Consider the following 18682-nt stretch of genomic DNA (forward strand, 5'->3'; position numbering starts at 1 on the left):
AAATTTCCGTTTTCTTCCTACACATTGCACAGCAAGTTCATCTTTTTGTTGAGAAAGCCTACTTGATACCATGTTAAAAAAACACTTTTGTTAGCACAAATTTCTATTTAGTTTTTAGGAAAACAAACAAATCATGTAATGGAATTTCTATTGGATATCCTTACACAAATGCTTGGAATCGTACATCTAGTGTTCATCAGAGGAAAAAAAAATCAAGCACAGTTACAATAGAAAAATTACTTTATTTTGTGGATTCTATGTATTGACAAATCAATTTACAATGTACAGTTTTATATTACATAGTTCCTTATTTTTCAGTATACTATGCTATTTCAGCTTTATATGACCAACTTTAAAATAAAAATTTCATTGAGTGCAGAATGACAATTTTTAACCACCTTTATATCTTGATTAAAAGTAACAATAATTCACATAAACCTCAACAAATTTGGTTGGTTTGTATGATGAAACGTATAAAGAAAAAAATCATTTTTTTTTAAATTGGAAATATGTGTATAATATGAGTGCATATTTTGATCGTAAAAACATGGGACTTTCTGATAAAGTTCAAAATACACTCATGAAAATGACTCCTTTAAATGAAGGTATGATTTAAGAATTGATAAGTGGTTATATCTTAAATTATTTCTTTATCTGTGGTTTCATACTTTCACATAAAAGTCAGTTATGTAAAAAATAAAGTTAAGATTTTTTTAAGAGTTAATTTTCACATGTATTCAATATTGAAGCAAAGTTATGCATTCACCGATAGCAATTTCCCTTAGAACAAAACTTTTCCTCAGAAAATGGTAAGAACCATTAAAAATCGTATTCAACCATTATTTGTAAAACCCAATTCTCAGTCGTCAAGACGAGCTTTATTACCAATTTGTTTTCGTTATTACTATCCTACTTTCTAAATACGGTATGACATTACAGTGATGTATTATTTTCAAGGATGGTTTTTTGCAAAGTGCATTACTGAAAGCTTGTTACTTATTAAATTAACAGATTTCAACAAAAAAATCATTGAACAAAATAGTGAATCTTACAATTAATGTTAGTAAAACAAATTGGAAAGAAGAGATTATTATTGGACTTCTAGAATAGTAAGTGAATTGTGCTACAGAGGGAGAAAACTTTTCACCCTTACTTTAGAAATTTTTAATAGCATAGCACTACTGAATATTACAAAATACATTATTATAATTTTCTAGTCCCAAGCAAATGCTAGATAAACCAGTCAATCCAAATAATACTACAGTGGCCCCTTCTGTTGTACCATGTGCTTGAATATTTATATACAGATGCAGTAACAAGTTTGAAAGATAATTCATAATCAGGGCTAAAACAGAACTACTAGACAGAAAAGTCCAATAAAAATGATCCAAGACACCGACAATGGTTATTTTACAGCCCAAGTTTGGTGTAATTTTAATAAGTATACAACTAAAACTAGCTAATATGTGACAGTAGTCTTATGAATGGAAAGGTTCAGTTTCCAAATAAGGTGTAGCTTTAAAAGAAATATTCATCTTGAAGATTGCAGTTATGTGGTAAATACTTCAAACCACAGTAACTACTATTTATAGAGTGACTGAATAAATGTGAAAAGGAGTTTTACAGTTTACCAAATGGTTAATTATAAGATGATCAAATTTTTGTACGCTGTAACCACGACAATGTTCAAAAGATATGAATCCGAGCCCCGTAGCAAATTTTGGATGTAAAAGTTACACCTAAAAATCATGTTTGCACAGAAGATACAAACTTAAAAGAATGAAAAACCACCACTCCTCATGAAGCTCCTCAATTACATTTAACCAATCACAAATGACTGCAATTTTTGACCTGCTAAACCAACTATCTAATTTTCTACCATCACCATATACCTTCCTCCTTATCTGAAACATCAACTGATCTCATTCTAATGGTAATGCGTAAAGATAATATTGAGAGTAACTGTATTTTCACTATAGCACATATTCCATTCTATATTTCATATTTATACTTATATTGTTGCTACACAATGGGCTATCTGTGCTCTGTCCACCTCAGAGAATCATATCCCAGATTTTAGAAATGCAAGTCTTTTAATTTATCACTGACCCACCGGGAGACTGTTTATAGTTCTGTTGTTAGATCTAAACATCACTATACGCTTACAAATCCATTTAGGGGGACATAATGCTCTACAAGACCCTAGGACATTCTGGTTAATTGTTTATACATCAGTATGCTTTAAAACTGGGATTTTCTGGTCAAACCAAATGTATGACCATCTTAATGAATTTTAGAAAATTACAAAAAGTTTATATTTGCCTTCTTCTAAAGAATTTCCAAATTTATTTGAATAATAAATATCTTAGTATATATATAGTATGGACTAGGAAAAAATAAAAAAACTGAAATTGTCTTTTGTATAATGTTTTTGGAGAAAGTGCTACACAGTTATCAGTTTATGTACAACAAGATTTCTATAGCTACAACAAAAAACCTTATTCCTGTACAAGTACTGATTGGTATTATTCTGCATTACTTTTGATCCAGACGAAAACTTTTGTCTATATTAAAGGGTTTGGCTTATATTTTTAATATTAAAAAAACATGGCAGCTTCAGACAAAGTAATTAAATGTCAGTTACAAACAATGAAATTAAAAAAACAAGAATAAATAATATAAGGTGCGAATAAATAACTAAATATCATTTAAAATTTTACTTTTTGTTTTTTCAACAAAGTACTTCAAAAACAAAACTGCCCTCGTTACAAAAAAAATTATTGCCATTTTAACGTCTGTTACTTGCAAATGCAGAACTTCTCCAAACAATTACTAAATGCTAATTATTTTTATCCAGAATAGAATTATTTAAAGTTATGACAAAATTTGTATTAAAACAATCCACTTTTTGAAACAAACTTTCAAATTTATTTAAATACTGGGTGCATAAAATGCTTTAACACCTTAAACTTTATGGTGTAATAATGATTTGGTAGTTCTGTTATATATTAAAATATATGTATATTTTTTGGACCTTATAGAAAGTTTAGATTTCAGATAATATATTCAAAATAATCCCTGGTACTTACTGCAAAAACATGAGAGCAATATACACAAAAGAAACAGATTTGAAGTACATAATTACCAGCCTCTTTAAGGTACAATTTTTGCAACAAAGATATTCCAGAAACATTGTACATGGATTGCTACAAGGAAGACATTGTTTGGTGTCAATACTAAGGTTTCTGTCCTTAAAGCCAGTTACATTTCATAAATACTATTACATTATAATAGTAGCTGTGATTAAAGTTTATTGAATGTAAAAGTGAGACACAATAGTTTAACAGACATACAAAAACTCTATGAATTTTGAAAATATGATGATCTGTCACTCATGTGGTAATCGATATTGTTGCAAAACTTTTGAAGGAAAGAAAGAAAATATCTTTAAGACTTCCAAGGATTATCTAATTGTTAAATAATTTAAATAAAATGAATTTGTTACAGGTGTCATTTTATAAAACTAAAAAAAGAAAAAAACTTTAAAAAAGTAGTTCTATAAAGAAATAACCTGGAGTAAGAAATTGTGGATCGTACCTTTTACATATATACACATTTACCTCTAAAATACTATAACGAAGTATTTTGACAAATGAAAAACAATTGGACACACACTTCAGATATGTTATATAACAGCAAAGGGTTGATATTTGTGTACAAATAAAATATCACACACAAATACCAAAATACTTCACCATTTAAACTACCCCTGTTCTATACTTTTAAATATCACTATTAATTTCCTTGAAAAACTTGTTTCATTTGTTCAAAACTAAAATTGACAATTCATATGGCCATAAAATAAACTAAGGAAAATCATTATGGAAATCTTTACTTGAATATATATTCTGACTCAGGAAATGAAACCCTTTAAAAGGTATGCCACATGAAACCAATATAACCTGTAACAGGCACTGAATTAAATCCATGTGAAACAAAGTATTATAACTTCTTAGTCTTTGATATAGTGTAGCCACACATTAACTTATTTTTAGAAAACAGTTGTAGGCCATAAACTTCATCCTCTTTACAAAATCTTGCATCAGTATTTCTCAAACTAAATTTTCAGCATGCATGGTACTCACAAACTGGCAGATCAAGTGTTTAACAATGAATGACCTGTTATAATTGCCTGTAGGCCTTAATACCTTAATGAATCAAATTATTATTGGAAGATTCTAACCCAGTAAAAAAAAAGTAAAAAGTGAGAGTTTCTGTAGCTTAAGCAATTTAAGGTCAATATAATCCAAACTATGGTTAACTTGATGCCCTGAGAGAAACAGTTTCTCTTCTTCTCAGTTTAACTAATGTTCGTGTTTGCACATTTCTAGTAAATTGTCTGAAATATTAACAGCAAACCTAAGTCTAAGGTTGGAGTTAACCAGTTTGTAGGAAGGCCCAACAGACTTTTTTTAATGCTTATACATAAACCAGATATACTTTATAACTTATCAATAGTTTAGAATTTCTGTTTTTTAAACTTATGTCCAATAGTAGGATATTTTTATATGATAAAAAATTGGGCATCTAAAACATTTGACATTTGAACTACAACCTGGAGATATCTTAAAAGGATAAAATTATTCTTTTTAATGTTATTCTGTTTATATAAAACAAAAGGGAGGGACTAAAAGTGTAACCTTCTATAGAATTATGGATAAGGCTTATCACTTAGAGACTCCATACCAATTACTAGCTCATTTAAAAAGCACTTTTTTTTTTCTTCTAAAAATACACAAAAAGTACGAGTTAAAAAAACAAGACAAACACTTTTCTGCTTAACATCAAAAAAGAAGCTATCAAGTTTTAATACTTTAATTTATTAACTCTCAGGCTATGAATATTTTGAAACCAATATACAATTTATCAAATACGTGTCAGTTCAACAAACTATCTTTTTGGTTGAACTTGTTTTAAGTGCAACAATAAATAATTATTTTCAAAACTAAAGATGCTGGTGTACAGTTATTCTCGTGATTGGTAAAAAAGAATATAACCAGATTCTGAGGTCTTTTGTGTGTCTGATGTCAGCCCATAGAAATCTTCAATAGCAGAAGCATCAATTTTCTGTTGATATAAAATGAACATTAATTCCAGTTATCGGGTAGAAAAAGCTAAAACCATTTAATGGTATCTTACACAACATTAAGTTTTGCACACACTTTAGTCAATTAATTTCTCGTAACTGAATTTTTTATACTTAGAACTTTTAAGGTAAATCTTTTCTTTTGTAATTTGATGACTTCTATACATTTAAAATAAATCAGACTTTATAGGACATTATTTTTTAAAAATCTTACAGAAATTACTTAAAACTCGAATTTTTCACAGAATCCTGACAATAGTTAAACATCCATAGACCTGAATGTTTGACTTGTGCAGAAACATAATACTGAAAAGACAGCAAGACCTTTTGAACAATGGATTACAAGATAACTGTGACAATGCCAGACTGAAAATTCCATTGCAAACAACTACAGCTGGTGATGAAACAACTGTAAATCCCTACTCAAGGCCAACAACTGAATGTAAGAAAGCTAAAAAAACATACTTGCTACCAAACACATGACCAGAGATCAAGGTTTCATGTACAATGCTACATCACACCCTTCTTCTTTCCTCCATTTTACACCTTAATGTAAACTTAAGGTCATAGATTTGATTTGAAGATGTTATAGATAATCTCTAGATTTCTATTAGTGTTGTACATAGTAAGTAAAGAGACACCCACTTGAATAAAAATCAACCATCTCCACATCATATAGTAATTCTAACATATAAATACAGGTATAGCTAAGATAAGACCACAGAATACAAACAGTCATGCCACATAGGCAGGGATGAGAACAGGAAATGGAAAAATCACTGGGGGTATGGGAGCCCCCCACTGGGGTCCAGGGGTATTAAGCGGGGAAAGGGGAAAAAATATATACCTTCTCCACTAGACATGTACATCTAGACCCAGACAGGAATCAAGAAAGAAACCTTCTATATCAAAAAACTAGCTTATTTAGTGAAATGTTGGGTAACTAATCTCAGCTTTAGTAATTATAATAACCAAAAAGATGTATTTCTAAACAAACAAAACGTCACTCTTGATGGAACATATACTGTAATTACTATAGAACAGTTAAGTTTGTGATGAAGACACTGCACCCTGCTACAAAAGTTATGTCACTAACTGTCATTATAACATTCATTCTTGCTGTTTTTATTAAACTTCTCTAAACGGTTACTTCATCTGGAAGCCAAGATAATAAGTAAAAACCATTATCACAAAAGTTTTAGGATTCTTATTTCTTGCCAATGTCATAAGCTGTAATTGTAGGCATGTGATCATGTATGCTCACCTGAACTCAACTGAATGGACAATAACTGCAGAAGGAAAGCACAGGTGTGTGCTCACTTCAATTCTACTGAACAGTTGCAGGCCACAGGAGGAGGTTACAGTATTGTAAAATGTGCATGACCCAACTCTACAGAACAGACCCAGGCAACAAGGGGAGGGCATAAGTGGAATGTATTATAAGTATAGCTCTATAAAGGTTGACCTTCACTAACCTGACAGTGTAAGAATGACTCCATTTCCCACTGTTTTGGTACTCAAACATATATCGCCACAGTGTATGAGATCTGTCGGTGAGGGTTATCCATGGTCCACCTCTCCAGTGGTTAGAAAGTGGCAAGGGTCTCCCGTGCTCACTCTAAGCAAAAAGGGAAGGGTGGATTTCTACTGGGGAGACCCAGAGAAAATGGTAAGATCTCCATCAATCCTTTAGTCCAGAAAGGTTTTTTTACTGGAGACAGTGCAATGGGTGACTGTAAAATCCTATTTTGAAAAGCCACAAAATGCTAGCCAGGGAAGCAGGCAGAACACACTGCTGGCTTTTTCCACGAGATTCCATGTAATAGATATGGTCTGGACTGAACAAAGAGGTAAATATATAGATATCATAGTGGGCATATGTAGAGCCAGGCAGTTAAAAAAGTTATCCTGGCTCAATGCAGATTTTGGGAAATAAGTATACCCTGGGAGGTACCACCTGGTAGGATCCTAAGAATGTAAAAGGGACTCTGAAAGATAAATAGTACGTATTCTTCTCAAAGACAGTGGGATGGTAGAAAAGTGTCAACCTGAGGAAGCCAAAAACCATCAGGAGATAAAACAGTCATAAGGTGTAGAGGAGAAGAATGTGTGGAAAGCACCCGCATGCTCACCTGGAGGAGCTCATCCTAGGGTCGGTAAATAAGAGCTGTAAGAGAAGGAGAAAACTGACCAATAGAATGTGAAGAAATGGGAAATAGCTTATGAGCATCCCCAACTCGAGATGGACATTCCAACCAGAGGAGGGGTCCAAGAATATGCATGAGACAGAAGGAAGGGAGATAGAAAAGAAGTCTTGGCAATATCCAGAGCAGTTAATGACTGAGGAAGGAAATATCAAACCAGTAAGAGGGACATAGAAAGGTAGTAGAAGAGAGTGTGAGAAAATCATAGAAGAGACATCTGAACAGCAAAAGGTGAGAAAGAGGAGGAAACTAGCCAGGATAAAGAGATGGTACAAAAGGAAGGAAGCCAACAGCTCAAATGGGCATGCACTAGATCATGTAAATCCCATTAAAGTCTCAGTCAGGCATTGGAGCAGGGTAAAAAGGATGGTTGAGAAAGAAGGCAAAGAACAGAATGAAGAGGACAGGGGAAGAAACACCCCATTATACTGGAAAAGGAAAAAAGGCCATAAACAAGGCCTCCCAACAATTAGTACAGATATAATCTGACAAATCTATGATGAACAATCAAGGGAAAAAGGCAGAAAGGTGGTTACAGGATAATTGCCAGGAGGAAAGGAGTGGCAAAAAGACAGATGACAAAAAGACCTACCAAAATTGCTGTTGGAAAAAGGCAGCAGAAGGACTAGAAGAGGAGTGACAAGAAAGTGGAAAGCCTAGCCCTATGGGTGATAAATTGAGAAAATTCCATTTGCATGAAGGAGAGAAGATAATTCTCAAAGAAGAAGGGATGCTTGAATAAATTGAGAAAAGGAGGGGGGGGGGTCTGAATGCCAACAGACCAAGGCTGAGCTGAGCAAGGAGTCATCAACAGTAGGACTCAAAAAGGAAAGTGTGTAAAGATGAGGGCCAGGGGGAGTAGATGCATAGGGGAATGAACATATATCAAGAGGGAAGACCAGGCTATAAGGGAGAAAGCCCAGAGTTGTGAAGGGTGGCAAATGTAACCAAAAATGGCATGACCAATTAAGAAAAAAAAAACCAAAAGACCTGGGGTGTAGAGACCACTCTATTGATAGAATGCAGACTGGCAGAGATAGGTGGTCCACTATCAAGATATAAGCTCTCAGCAATTGATAGGCATGAAGATCAACAAGATATGAATGGGCCCAGAGTTGTATGAGTAATGCCCAAAGACAAAGGGACCTGGAACAGAAGCCTCATGGAAGCTTGGTGCAAAAAGTGACTGTATAAAAGCCTGAGTGGAACAAGACCAAGTGATCCACCAGTAAGGGCAGAAACAGGAACATGACCAGCAATGAAATGTCAAAAGTCCTGCCCTCAACAGAGAAGGAAGTGTCAAAGAAGGGAGAGATCCAGTGTGAAAGGCAGTAAGAAAGTGTGGGAAGTAGTCCGGGCACCAAGACAGTATCCTGAGGAGTTGCTCACAAAGAGGAAAATGGACTCCAAGAATGAAAACCAGAGGTTTGTAAAGTCCATAGCTGGAGACACATTAGTGCTTTCCCCAAATGAATAAGGGGTTCTAGGAAAGACAGAGCTCCCAAAAGCAAAATAATCTCTCGTCTAGGAAGAGAATAAGAAATGTAAAACCTGGTGGCCAGGTATGCCAGAGCTCGCAGGTGAAAAGATAGAATTCAATTGAGATAAGAGAAGAAAAAAAAGACCAAAAGTGATGTGAGAAAATACAGATCACAAGACCAGTCCCAACAGAGTAGCCATAGGAAAGGAAGGGAGGAAAGAGAATAGTAAACATTCAAGAATGGGTTAACAGAAGGAAATAGTCCAAGAAAGAAATGCTAGCCCCAAGCTGAGAATATGGCAAAAGAAGGCCCATACGATGCCAAGGAATATAAGAGGGGCCAACACTGAGTTGAAGGGAAGAGCAAGGAATGGAAAACACAAAAAGGAAGGAAGAAGAACAGAAAACAAAGAGAGAACAGGCCGAGAAAGATGTGTAGGAAGGTGTCAGACAAATTGACCACTACCAAATGCAGACCAGGTAAAAAAGACCAAAGATGAGATCAGTGGGAGGTGAAAAGGAAATGGGAAAAGAGAAGCAAGGAAAGAGACTAAGGTAGAAAAATAGAAAACAACTGTAGCAGAAAGCAAGACCAACAACAGGAAAAGAAATAATTACCCAAAGAATCATACATGTGTGATAGTCACTAATAAGAAGAATAAAGAACAAGACTCCTAGATGAGGGAAAATGAGAGAAAAAATAAAGGAAGGCCTGGAATCCAGAATGGGAAGGTGACAAGGAGAAAGATCTAGATGAGGAATAGGAGTAAAGGGCAAAGTCCAGAAAGAGGAAATAAAATCTGGGAAGATATCAAAGACAGAATTATTATGACAACTATTCAAGTCACCAGGGGGAAAGAAAAGGAGACAGACAAAAAAGAAGTATACAAGGAGAAGAAAGGGGTAGAGGAAAGAGAGAAGTAACCTGATCCAATGAGTCCTGACAACAGAGGGAAAAAGTACAAGAGATAGAGCAAAAGAAATGAAAGTGGCCAAACATAGGAGAGAATGAATGTCTATAGAAGATTAAGAAGTGCCTCAGATAAAAGGTAGAGATTGGAGAAGGTATAAAGAAGGGTAGAGATAAAAAGATAAAAAATATGGAACTAGCAAGTGAAATAGAAGGTAAAGGGCTCAATCCTCCAGCTGGTCAGATATATAATACCAATGACAAGAAATCGTGAAAAAGGAAGAAAGTCTACAAATCTAGAAAAGAGGACCCGCAAACGTGAGGGGGGACGAGAAGGAGCTATTAGATAAAGGAAACAGTATAAAACCTAACAAAAATCAAGGAGAAAAGACAAGATAAACCCAAGAATCATCAGTCAGAAAGTTAGAAAAGAAAAAAGAATAAAGAACTGAGGCAAAAAAAAAGATGGAAAGGAACATACCTGAGAATGAAATCCAGAAAAGAATTGAAAGGTTAAGGTCATTTCACGAAGAGGAAAATGCTACTTAAAGTAAAACAGGTGAAGGTTGTAGTCTAATAGATCATTCCCGACTAAGAAGAAAGAAATATGGCTGACGAGATGGGAGTAGGAGGCCCATTAAGCACACAGTAATCCACAGCATATTGAACAATGGCTGCAACAACCCTAACAGTTAATAAGCCTCCAGAAGCCAAAGCAAGATGAAGGCCTAAATGTGAACAATGTTCCACACTCAGGACTAAGTATAAATCACCATTATTTGAGAATTCATGTTAACAAGATAAAGCTTTTGAAACAAAGCTAAAGTAAATATAAGTTTTGTTAATGATGCAAATCTCAACAAATTAAACATAGTTGAGAAATTTAAACATGTCTGTGCAATACAATGCCAAAGAGAAAAACGAATTTCTAGAGTGGAAATGCACAGGGGAGTTGCACATGGAGGTGTGTCACCCTCCAACTGGTGGAGGGCTTTGCCACATGATTACATCATCATCCAGTAGCACAATTCTCATTGTATCATGTGAAATTAGGTGGGAGTTGCCCCATGGCTAATGACATGCAAACATCTTTGGCAGACGCATGAGTAAGGGGTGTGGTATCATTTCAGAAAATCAATTTTTGAACTTTTATAAAACATTATTCATTTCAAGAACTATTCTTCTGAATATATTTCTGGGCTTTTATAAATGGTTAAAAACTTGAAGATCTTTTAAAAATATTTTAACAGTTACAACTATAGATCTGTCCATGAGTACCGTTTAAAATTTCAATGTGTCAACAGGGGAAAGTTCCAACTTTAATTGAGTTAGAACTTTTTAAAAAATAAATTAATACTCACATCAACAATGTCATCATCAAAAAGTAGCCATAGTCCATGACTTTTAACTATAGAAATGTAGTGACCTCGATTTGGTCCACTTCCACAATGAATGACAACTGCTACTAGGTCATACATTCGATTAGGGTTGTAGGCATCATCAGACTAAAAAGAAAAGGAAGTCAGTACCTTTTTTGTAAGTATTACTTAATTTCTCGATAATTCATATTAAATAAGATATGAATATCAAAATTCATTAAGTGTTTTTTCTTCAGTAGTCTACACAAATTCTGTATACATATGAAATGTCTTTTATACCTATAACATAATAAGGAAAGACATACACTGACCCAATAAAACAAATTTATTATTGTTGGTCTTTCTCTACAATTCTTGTGCTGTGCTATTATCCCTTTCCAGATGGGTCACAAGTCAATGGCCATGTCATCCCATTTGTTGACTCGCATTCAAAATTTTACTGAACTACTATTTCATGAATTATGTCAATAACTTTGGTATCAAACTGTAGATTATAATTCAAATTTCAGTATTATATAATATTCGATTTCATAATTTTAAAAGTAAATATTAAAAAAACACAGTTAAACATCGATTTTTGTGTGTCATGTGGAATGTTGAATGCAGCAGTGGTTCAAATGAGATGTTTGTGATGTCAAAATGCTAAGTCTATAGTTTTGAACGAATTGGGAACTCAAATTAACAATATTAACAAGCTAGAATATAAAATAAGAACCTCTTATCTTTTCTATTTGCTAAAATATCACTCATGTACTGAATCAAACACAGTAGACCCCCACCCACCTCTTTCCATTTTTGGAAATGCTCCCTAATATACACTTACTTCTATATATGACATGAATAACAAATCAAAAGCTCAGAATGTACCCTAGTGGCTTTCTCAGCCATTTTAAATTGTTAGGATGCCACCTTGTTCTTTCGAACCAAGATTTCAAGGAGGTAGGTTGCGTCTTTAGTCTGCTGGAAATTTCATATTTTTTTAGACTGAAATACAACTTAAATACTAAACTTGATAAATTATAGTGAAATTCTATGATAGTGATATGGTAATTCATAATTTTTCAGTTATTGAACTGTATACATAAAACCTAAAAAAAATATTTTGTTTCATATCCTCCACGTGCGAAATTTTAAAAGGCTTAGCAACCTACGTCAAGCAGCAACCAAGTACAAAGGTCCTAACTAGAAGCGTTAATTGTTCGCCCTGCTTTTTTATGTAATGTTCTGTGTTTTAAGAAAAATAAGTTTAAGAACTTATTTCAAAGTAGCAATAATTTAATTACATATATAATGTATAACAATTGAAATTTGACTGTATTTTACAAAATACTAGTCTACTAAAACACAGCCAAGACAGGTCACTTTGTAAATATTAAAGGTCAGTTTTATATTATTGGATACGGTAACACGAGTGCATGTGTGCCACGTCATTGTAACTTCTGTATTGTTAGCCAGGCATGGCTGAAATGTCAATATAATAAAAATAATAAATATATATAAATGTATAATGTTACGAGATTTAAGCGATTTGTTAGCCAGGCATGGCTGAAATGTCAATATAATAAAAATAATAAATATATATATAAATGTATAATGTTATGAGATTTAAGCTATTTAGTCTAAACATTTATATTTTTGTGTTATAATTTGTGTTCATTCTTGATTGAAAGATGCATAATTTATATTTATTTCCTAATTTTTTATGGTGGTTATGAGATCAGTCAAATCAACCAAACCCGTACAGAGATTCGTTACTGAAAATAACAGATAAAATATAAAGATTTTTCATAAGAAATGTTTGTTATCTATCTGGACATTATAAAGATTTCGCATGTGAAATCTGAACATTTTCTGATGCATAAAAGTATTTTTAATCTTAAAATTAAAATTACTTAGGGTGCTGAATAGGCAACATGCAAAAAGAAAAAAAAAAGGCACAAAAAAAAAACACTGCTTTACAAACTTTAAAACTTAACAAAAACAACTTGATATTTTGCGTATGAAAGCATTGTAACGTTTCTTGAAAATCTGCCAAATTTCGTTAACATACGCATACTAATTAAAAAGCTATAGCATAAAAACTATAACAAGTCCAAAATGGTTACAAGGTTGGTACCAGGAATTGAGGCCATGCTGAAAGAGTTAATTGTTTGATTTGGAATAATGTACTTCTATTATTTGTATATGTATGTCAGTATTAATTACAACACAATTGCATTTTCTGTAACATATTTTTTCACAATTGTAGCTTTACTTACCTATATTTTTTTGGAATAAAGAATTCAAACCTCAATTAAAGCTTCTGATTTTTAACCAAAAATGTTTACGAAATATTTTTAATTATATTTGATGTACATGATTAAAAGCTCATTTGTAAGTATTTCCTGCAATATTTTACCAATGAAAGAAAGAAAAGAAAAAGGTTTAACAAAAATTAAAAACTGGAGAGGTCAATGATATCGCATTCCTTTTGTTCTCACACTGAAAACACTTATCTAAATAGCAAGTTTGATACAAACTTTCTTAATAGTGTCTAGTTTCTGTATGAAAAAATTTAAAGAATTTAGTATTTATATAATTTTTTCTACATTGCTATGTGTCTGAAATTTTATTGTGAAAAAATGTTTTGAAAATAAAATATACTTCCTTTTGTCTTAGACTAATTTTTTACTGCTTAGAAAAACTCATTTTATATATCCAATCAGTTTTAACTTTTTCAATTTTTCTCAATATTATTTTTTTAATCCTTTATTTTGCTGATTGCAACAGCTAACTTTCTGCTGTAGATTAATACAAACATGATATAACTGCCAAAAATATGCTGGTGAAGAAGACTCACTTTTCACCATGGTAACAGTCTTGCCTTTATCACACATAGTAGTGACATATTTTTACAACAATATCTTGATCAAGATCATTTTATATCGTATAATTCCTGTATTTTTGTATGTTTTTTAACCAATTGACTTTAATTATAACAAATGCAATATATTCAACACAAATAAGATTTTTGTCTTGTCCCATTGTTCAAGATATTCCTGCAAACCTAAACAAGGGCTATCTGCACATGGCTGCTCCAAATTTTGAACTGATATATTAGAGAAAAAGCAGCTAGTTCACACCCACCAACAACACTTGGGCTACTCTAATCAAATAGGATGCAAACTATGGACCTTCGCATCCAAACACAAGGCAATGCCCAGCCCAAGAATTTGTGTCATCCATAGCTTATCATACTTGCTTAACTTCAGTCTTACTTGATGTTTTGTCGTAGAAGAATATTCCTGTAACTTTCAAATGGACACAACATAAAAACATTATCAGGATCAAAAGAACACCATCAGCAAATATGGGTAAAAAATCACAAGCCTCTAGTTTACTGGGAAGTATTTCAAAACTGCCTTGAAGTTGCTGCATTACCCATATTACTCCTTTTCAAAGCTGAGAGGCAGTTGAAGTTCTCAAGGTTCCTCCAAGCAGTGCAAAGAATTGGGTTAACCAATAAATTCATAGTTGGACAAACAATATACAAGTCCAAGCCCCCTCAAAAATGCTGAAATCCAATATGGATAAATAAATACAAGGTTGAGACACGGCAAAATTTTTTTTAAAATCTTGAAATGCAATGTTTACAGTTCAAACACCTAGAAATACAAGAAGGTATTACATCAGAAATATTTCTGAGTAAAACACTGTTGAAATAGAATTAACACTATGTTTAATTAGATTTTGAAAGTTGATGTGTGTTTACTTGGAGTGATCTGCACATCCAATGTTTAGTAGAGTTAAGTAAATATATCGTGAAAAAACAAAGATTTATGAACTTCTTTTGCTTATCAAAAACTATTATACTAAATTTCAATGCTTATACTTGAGTTAATTATTTATAGTTAAAAAATAAATTTGTTAAATGGTCTATATGAAAAGAGTAATCAATTAACAGTAAATCTTAACATGACTTAGAAATGCAACATGTTAAAAACACATGAAAGCATGGCTTTTACACTGCATTCACTGCACTTATAAATATAAAATAGAGAATTTAGGACCAAAAGAAAATGAATGTAACTTACAGTGTTAAAAAGCCTTAGCTCCAAAGGGAAAACAACTCTGTAAGAAAGTTTTGTGTGTCGGCTTTGTTGTTCCATGTATTTAAATCTCTTCAGATGCAAAGCTAGAATCATAGGGAGTTTCTTTACCCTCATCCTGTAAAAACATTCAATCTATTATTCTTGGAATGAATGCAATATAATGAAGAACATGGAACTCTTAAAAACTACATAAATCCATTTACATACACTGATGATACACTTTACTAACCCTTGGTAAGATTCTGTCTAAAATGAAATATTTCAAATTCTCTGAATCTTAAAACTAAAAAATAACTACTGTCTTCATCTAAAATATCAAAAAAGAAGTTAAATTAATTGTCAAAGATACAACTTTTTCTTTTTTTGATATACATAACACATATATATGTAACAAGTTTTGGAAAGTCATGATGTTTGACAATGACTTATTAAATCTCATTTAACAGAGCTCGATCTTATATTTTGGCCACTCATGTACACCAAGATCAAAGGGCATTCTTTCTAGAAAAGGGGGAAAAGATTTCAAAGTATTGACCTCACTAAATTTGATAAATTGTAAACACACAGTGACATGTGTGTTTCTTGAGGTTTGAATACTAAAAACCTGAATTTTTTTCTGTGCAATATGTTTATATTATTCACTAAAAAAGGTTTATCAAATTTCATGAAGTGAATTCAGAATTACAGCAAACATTGCTGTGTATAGCTTCATAGAAATGCCATACATGTAGGGTTAAAAATATGCACAGTTTTGAAAAGCTTAACCCTCTCTATATGGACTTAGTCATTTTAACCAACCTTGCAACATCTATGTAACCATGAAACTATACATACTATAACTTTTAACACATTCACTGCCACTGGATGCACAAGCACATCCAAGAATATGTTATCTATTGCCATCAACACATATGCGTATCAACAAAAACACTGAAGCAAATATGTTTTATTGAAGTTGGCATGCAATAGAAGCCAGTTCTGCTGTGACAGCATTCGCACGACGGTCTCTCTCTCTCTCATAGAAACTTTGCTTGGTTATAAATTTTATTATCATTTTTTTTTTTCTGGTTGGCTTTCATAAAATGAATAAAAATAGCACTCCTTCAAATCTAATGTTAAGAAAGAAAATTTCAAAGCACATTGTCAAGCGTTTTGAAGGGGGTACACATAAAGACAAAATGTATTATTTTGAAAATTGTTCAAACAGACTACTACTTTGTACAGAGTCATGTTTAACAAAAGCTCATCAGTAAATAATGACTAAAAAAGACTTAGAGAATTTTTTTTGTTTTATTTGCTATTTTACATTTGACGGATGTCAGAAAATATCATTAATGAATATGATATTCCAATGACTATAATTTATCCTTCTTGTACATTAAAAAATACCCAAAAAACCATGACAAGATACATAAAATAGATGATGCACATGTGCATCATGTGGCACTCATAAAAAAATTTTGGATGGAGTGCCAATGACCCTCATGTACAGGTTCTAGTTGAATAATCATATATACCCATAAGTACTCTCTCTCATATTGCTTTGCATTATTAAAATAATCTTATTGAGAAAAAAAAAGCCAATGGCACCTGGCTTAGGTATTGGTCTCTGAAGCAGCAGTGAATGTGTTAATGTAGTAATTACATCTTCATGAAATTTGGCATGCTTTAAGTATACATTACATATCTTTTGTACACAAAAAAAATCAGGCTTTTTAATTAAGTACTTTACTAAATATTTGGCTGTAAATTTATAGTGTCACTGTTTGATTCAGAATGATTAGTCTGAGTTCATGGTGATTTTCATGTTAGGGTTAAAAAAAAATTTCTCATCTTTCAGTTTTCTAATTTCATTTGCATAACATCTAGAACCTCATAATTGAATATCGTAAGTTTGTTTTCAGTAAAACTTTATATTTCATCCCTTATTTTCTCTACCCTAATACCATACAGACTCAGCTCATTTGACTGACCCTTTAACCACCACAAAATACAAATGGAAATTACAAATCATTTGTCCTATACAGCCTCAGGCTTGTAACACACATTATACCTGTTTTATTATATTTTCATTACTTTATTGTTCTTTGAATCCTGTCTAGTTACTAAACACATGAAACAAGTTAGATATCATCTGGCAAACACACAACTCAAACTACAGTACTGAATTAAGTAAAGCCCCTCACGTGCATTACTTGAAGATATTTTCTTTTTTCATTTGAGTAACTTTTATAACAATAAATAAAAATCAAGAAATCTAGTACTTATGTGTGGATCTTGTACTTTCTTGCTGTCGAAGACTTGATAACAGTTAACTCTGATATTTCCTATGGTTGTTGTCAGTACTTTACAGAATTTTTATTTATTTCAAATATTCAACTTAGAACACAAAATAATAACATGCACAGAGAACACAATATCCTATAAATATTATAATTTAACTGGATTTCTAACTAAGCTATAAGTAAGTTCAAATAATTCCCTTAATTGAACAAGCTGAATTTGTTGACAGCAGCTTTGAATCTGTATGCCAAATACTTCAAAAGCTGTTGTAAGAATGAGTTAGCATTCTTCATAAATTAGTAAATTAAAATCTTCTCTTTCTATTGGTTATAAATAATGTAATAGCAAATGTCAGAGAAAAATTACTGACATCTTTTGAAAAATAGTAAGTGATAGGAGAGCGTGGCATGTGGAATGGACTTTCTGGTTTATATCTACGTAAAACAAAATGATTGAAGGCTATAAAATTACATTATATCTTAGCAATATCTATACCTTTCTAAGAAGCATCTACTGAGGTGGAAAAAGTATCTAAAATTTGCAGTTCGAGTGAATAAATGTTGCAGAATACAAAACAGTAAAGATTGAGAATATATTTAAATTAAGATTTTATAACATATATAATATTGTTTGATTTATTAACTATGTTTTAATGTCAAATTTATTGAAATACATTGATAATAGTGGTTTAATTAAATTTTTAGTGTAATACTGTAAAAAAAGTTGTGACATTAGCACTTTACCTACTTGTATCCAATAAATTATCCAAATCTTTGACACAAGGACCTAAATTTTTTTTTTCCTTATGCTTCAAATAAGAGAGTAAATTTTTCATAAGACTAATCACATCAAAACTTATTCTTTTATAACTGATGAAAAAACTAATTGTTTTCATGCTGGGAAAAAAGAACTATCAAAAACAACTTTGCAATAAACCATCTGTCAACAATAACAGTGTAAGGTGACTCATTTTCTTTAGAAATAATATTTTTACATATTGTTACTGAACAGAGCTGTTAAACATAGCAATGCATAATTGCAGTTTTGTAGAAAGATTACTACTCCAGGTAGAAAAGGGTTAATAACAATTATATATATATATATATTGTTACAACAGCGGAAGTCACGCGACTCTGGGAACATGAGCGCTGCAGTTACTAGAAGGATCATGACTAATGATAGAACCTCA

The 18682-nt window shown here is 32.2% G+C and overlaps 1 protein-coding gene across 2 annotated transcripts in view; it reads right to left on the reverse strand.

Moving 5' to 3' along the window:
- Nucleotides 1–222: 222 nt before the first annotated feature.
- The window catches only part of LOC106464075 (ubiquitin carboxyl-terminal hydrolase 46-like), a 49637-nt gene continuing 31177 nt past the window's right edge, over nucleotides 223–18682 (reverse strand). For both annotated transcript variants that reach the window (XM_013924186.2, XM_013924185.2), the window contains exons 7-9: nucleotides 15193–15325; nucleotides 11102–11245; nucleotides 223–5127 (exon numbers count right to left, since the gene is read on the reverse strand). In XM_013924186.2, the coding sequence (XP_013779640.1) occupies nucleotides 5026–5127; nucleotides 11102–11245; nucleotides 15193–15325 (379 nt within the window). In that variant the 3' untranslated portion in view covers nucleotides 223–5025. The remainder of the gene's footprint in view (nucleotides 5128–11101; nucleotides 11246–15192; nucleotides 15326–18682) is intronic.

Source organism: Limulus polyphemus, unplaced genomic scaffold (genome assembly GCF_000517525.1).
Source record: "Limulus polyphemus unplaced genomic scaffold, Limulus_polyphemus-2.1.2 Scaffold1555, whole genome shotgun sequence".
Taxonomy (NCBI): domain Eukaryota; kingdom Metazoa; phylum Arthropoda; class Merostomata; order Xiphosura; family Limulidae; genus Limulus; species Limulus polyphemus.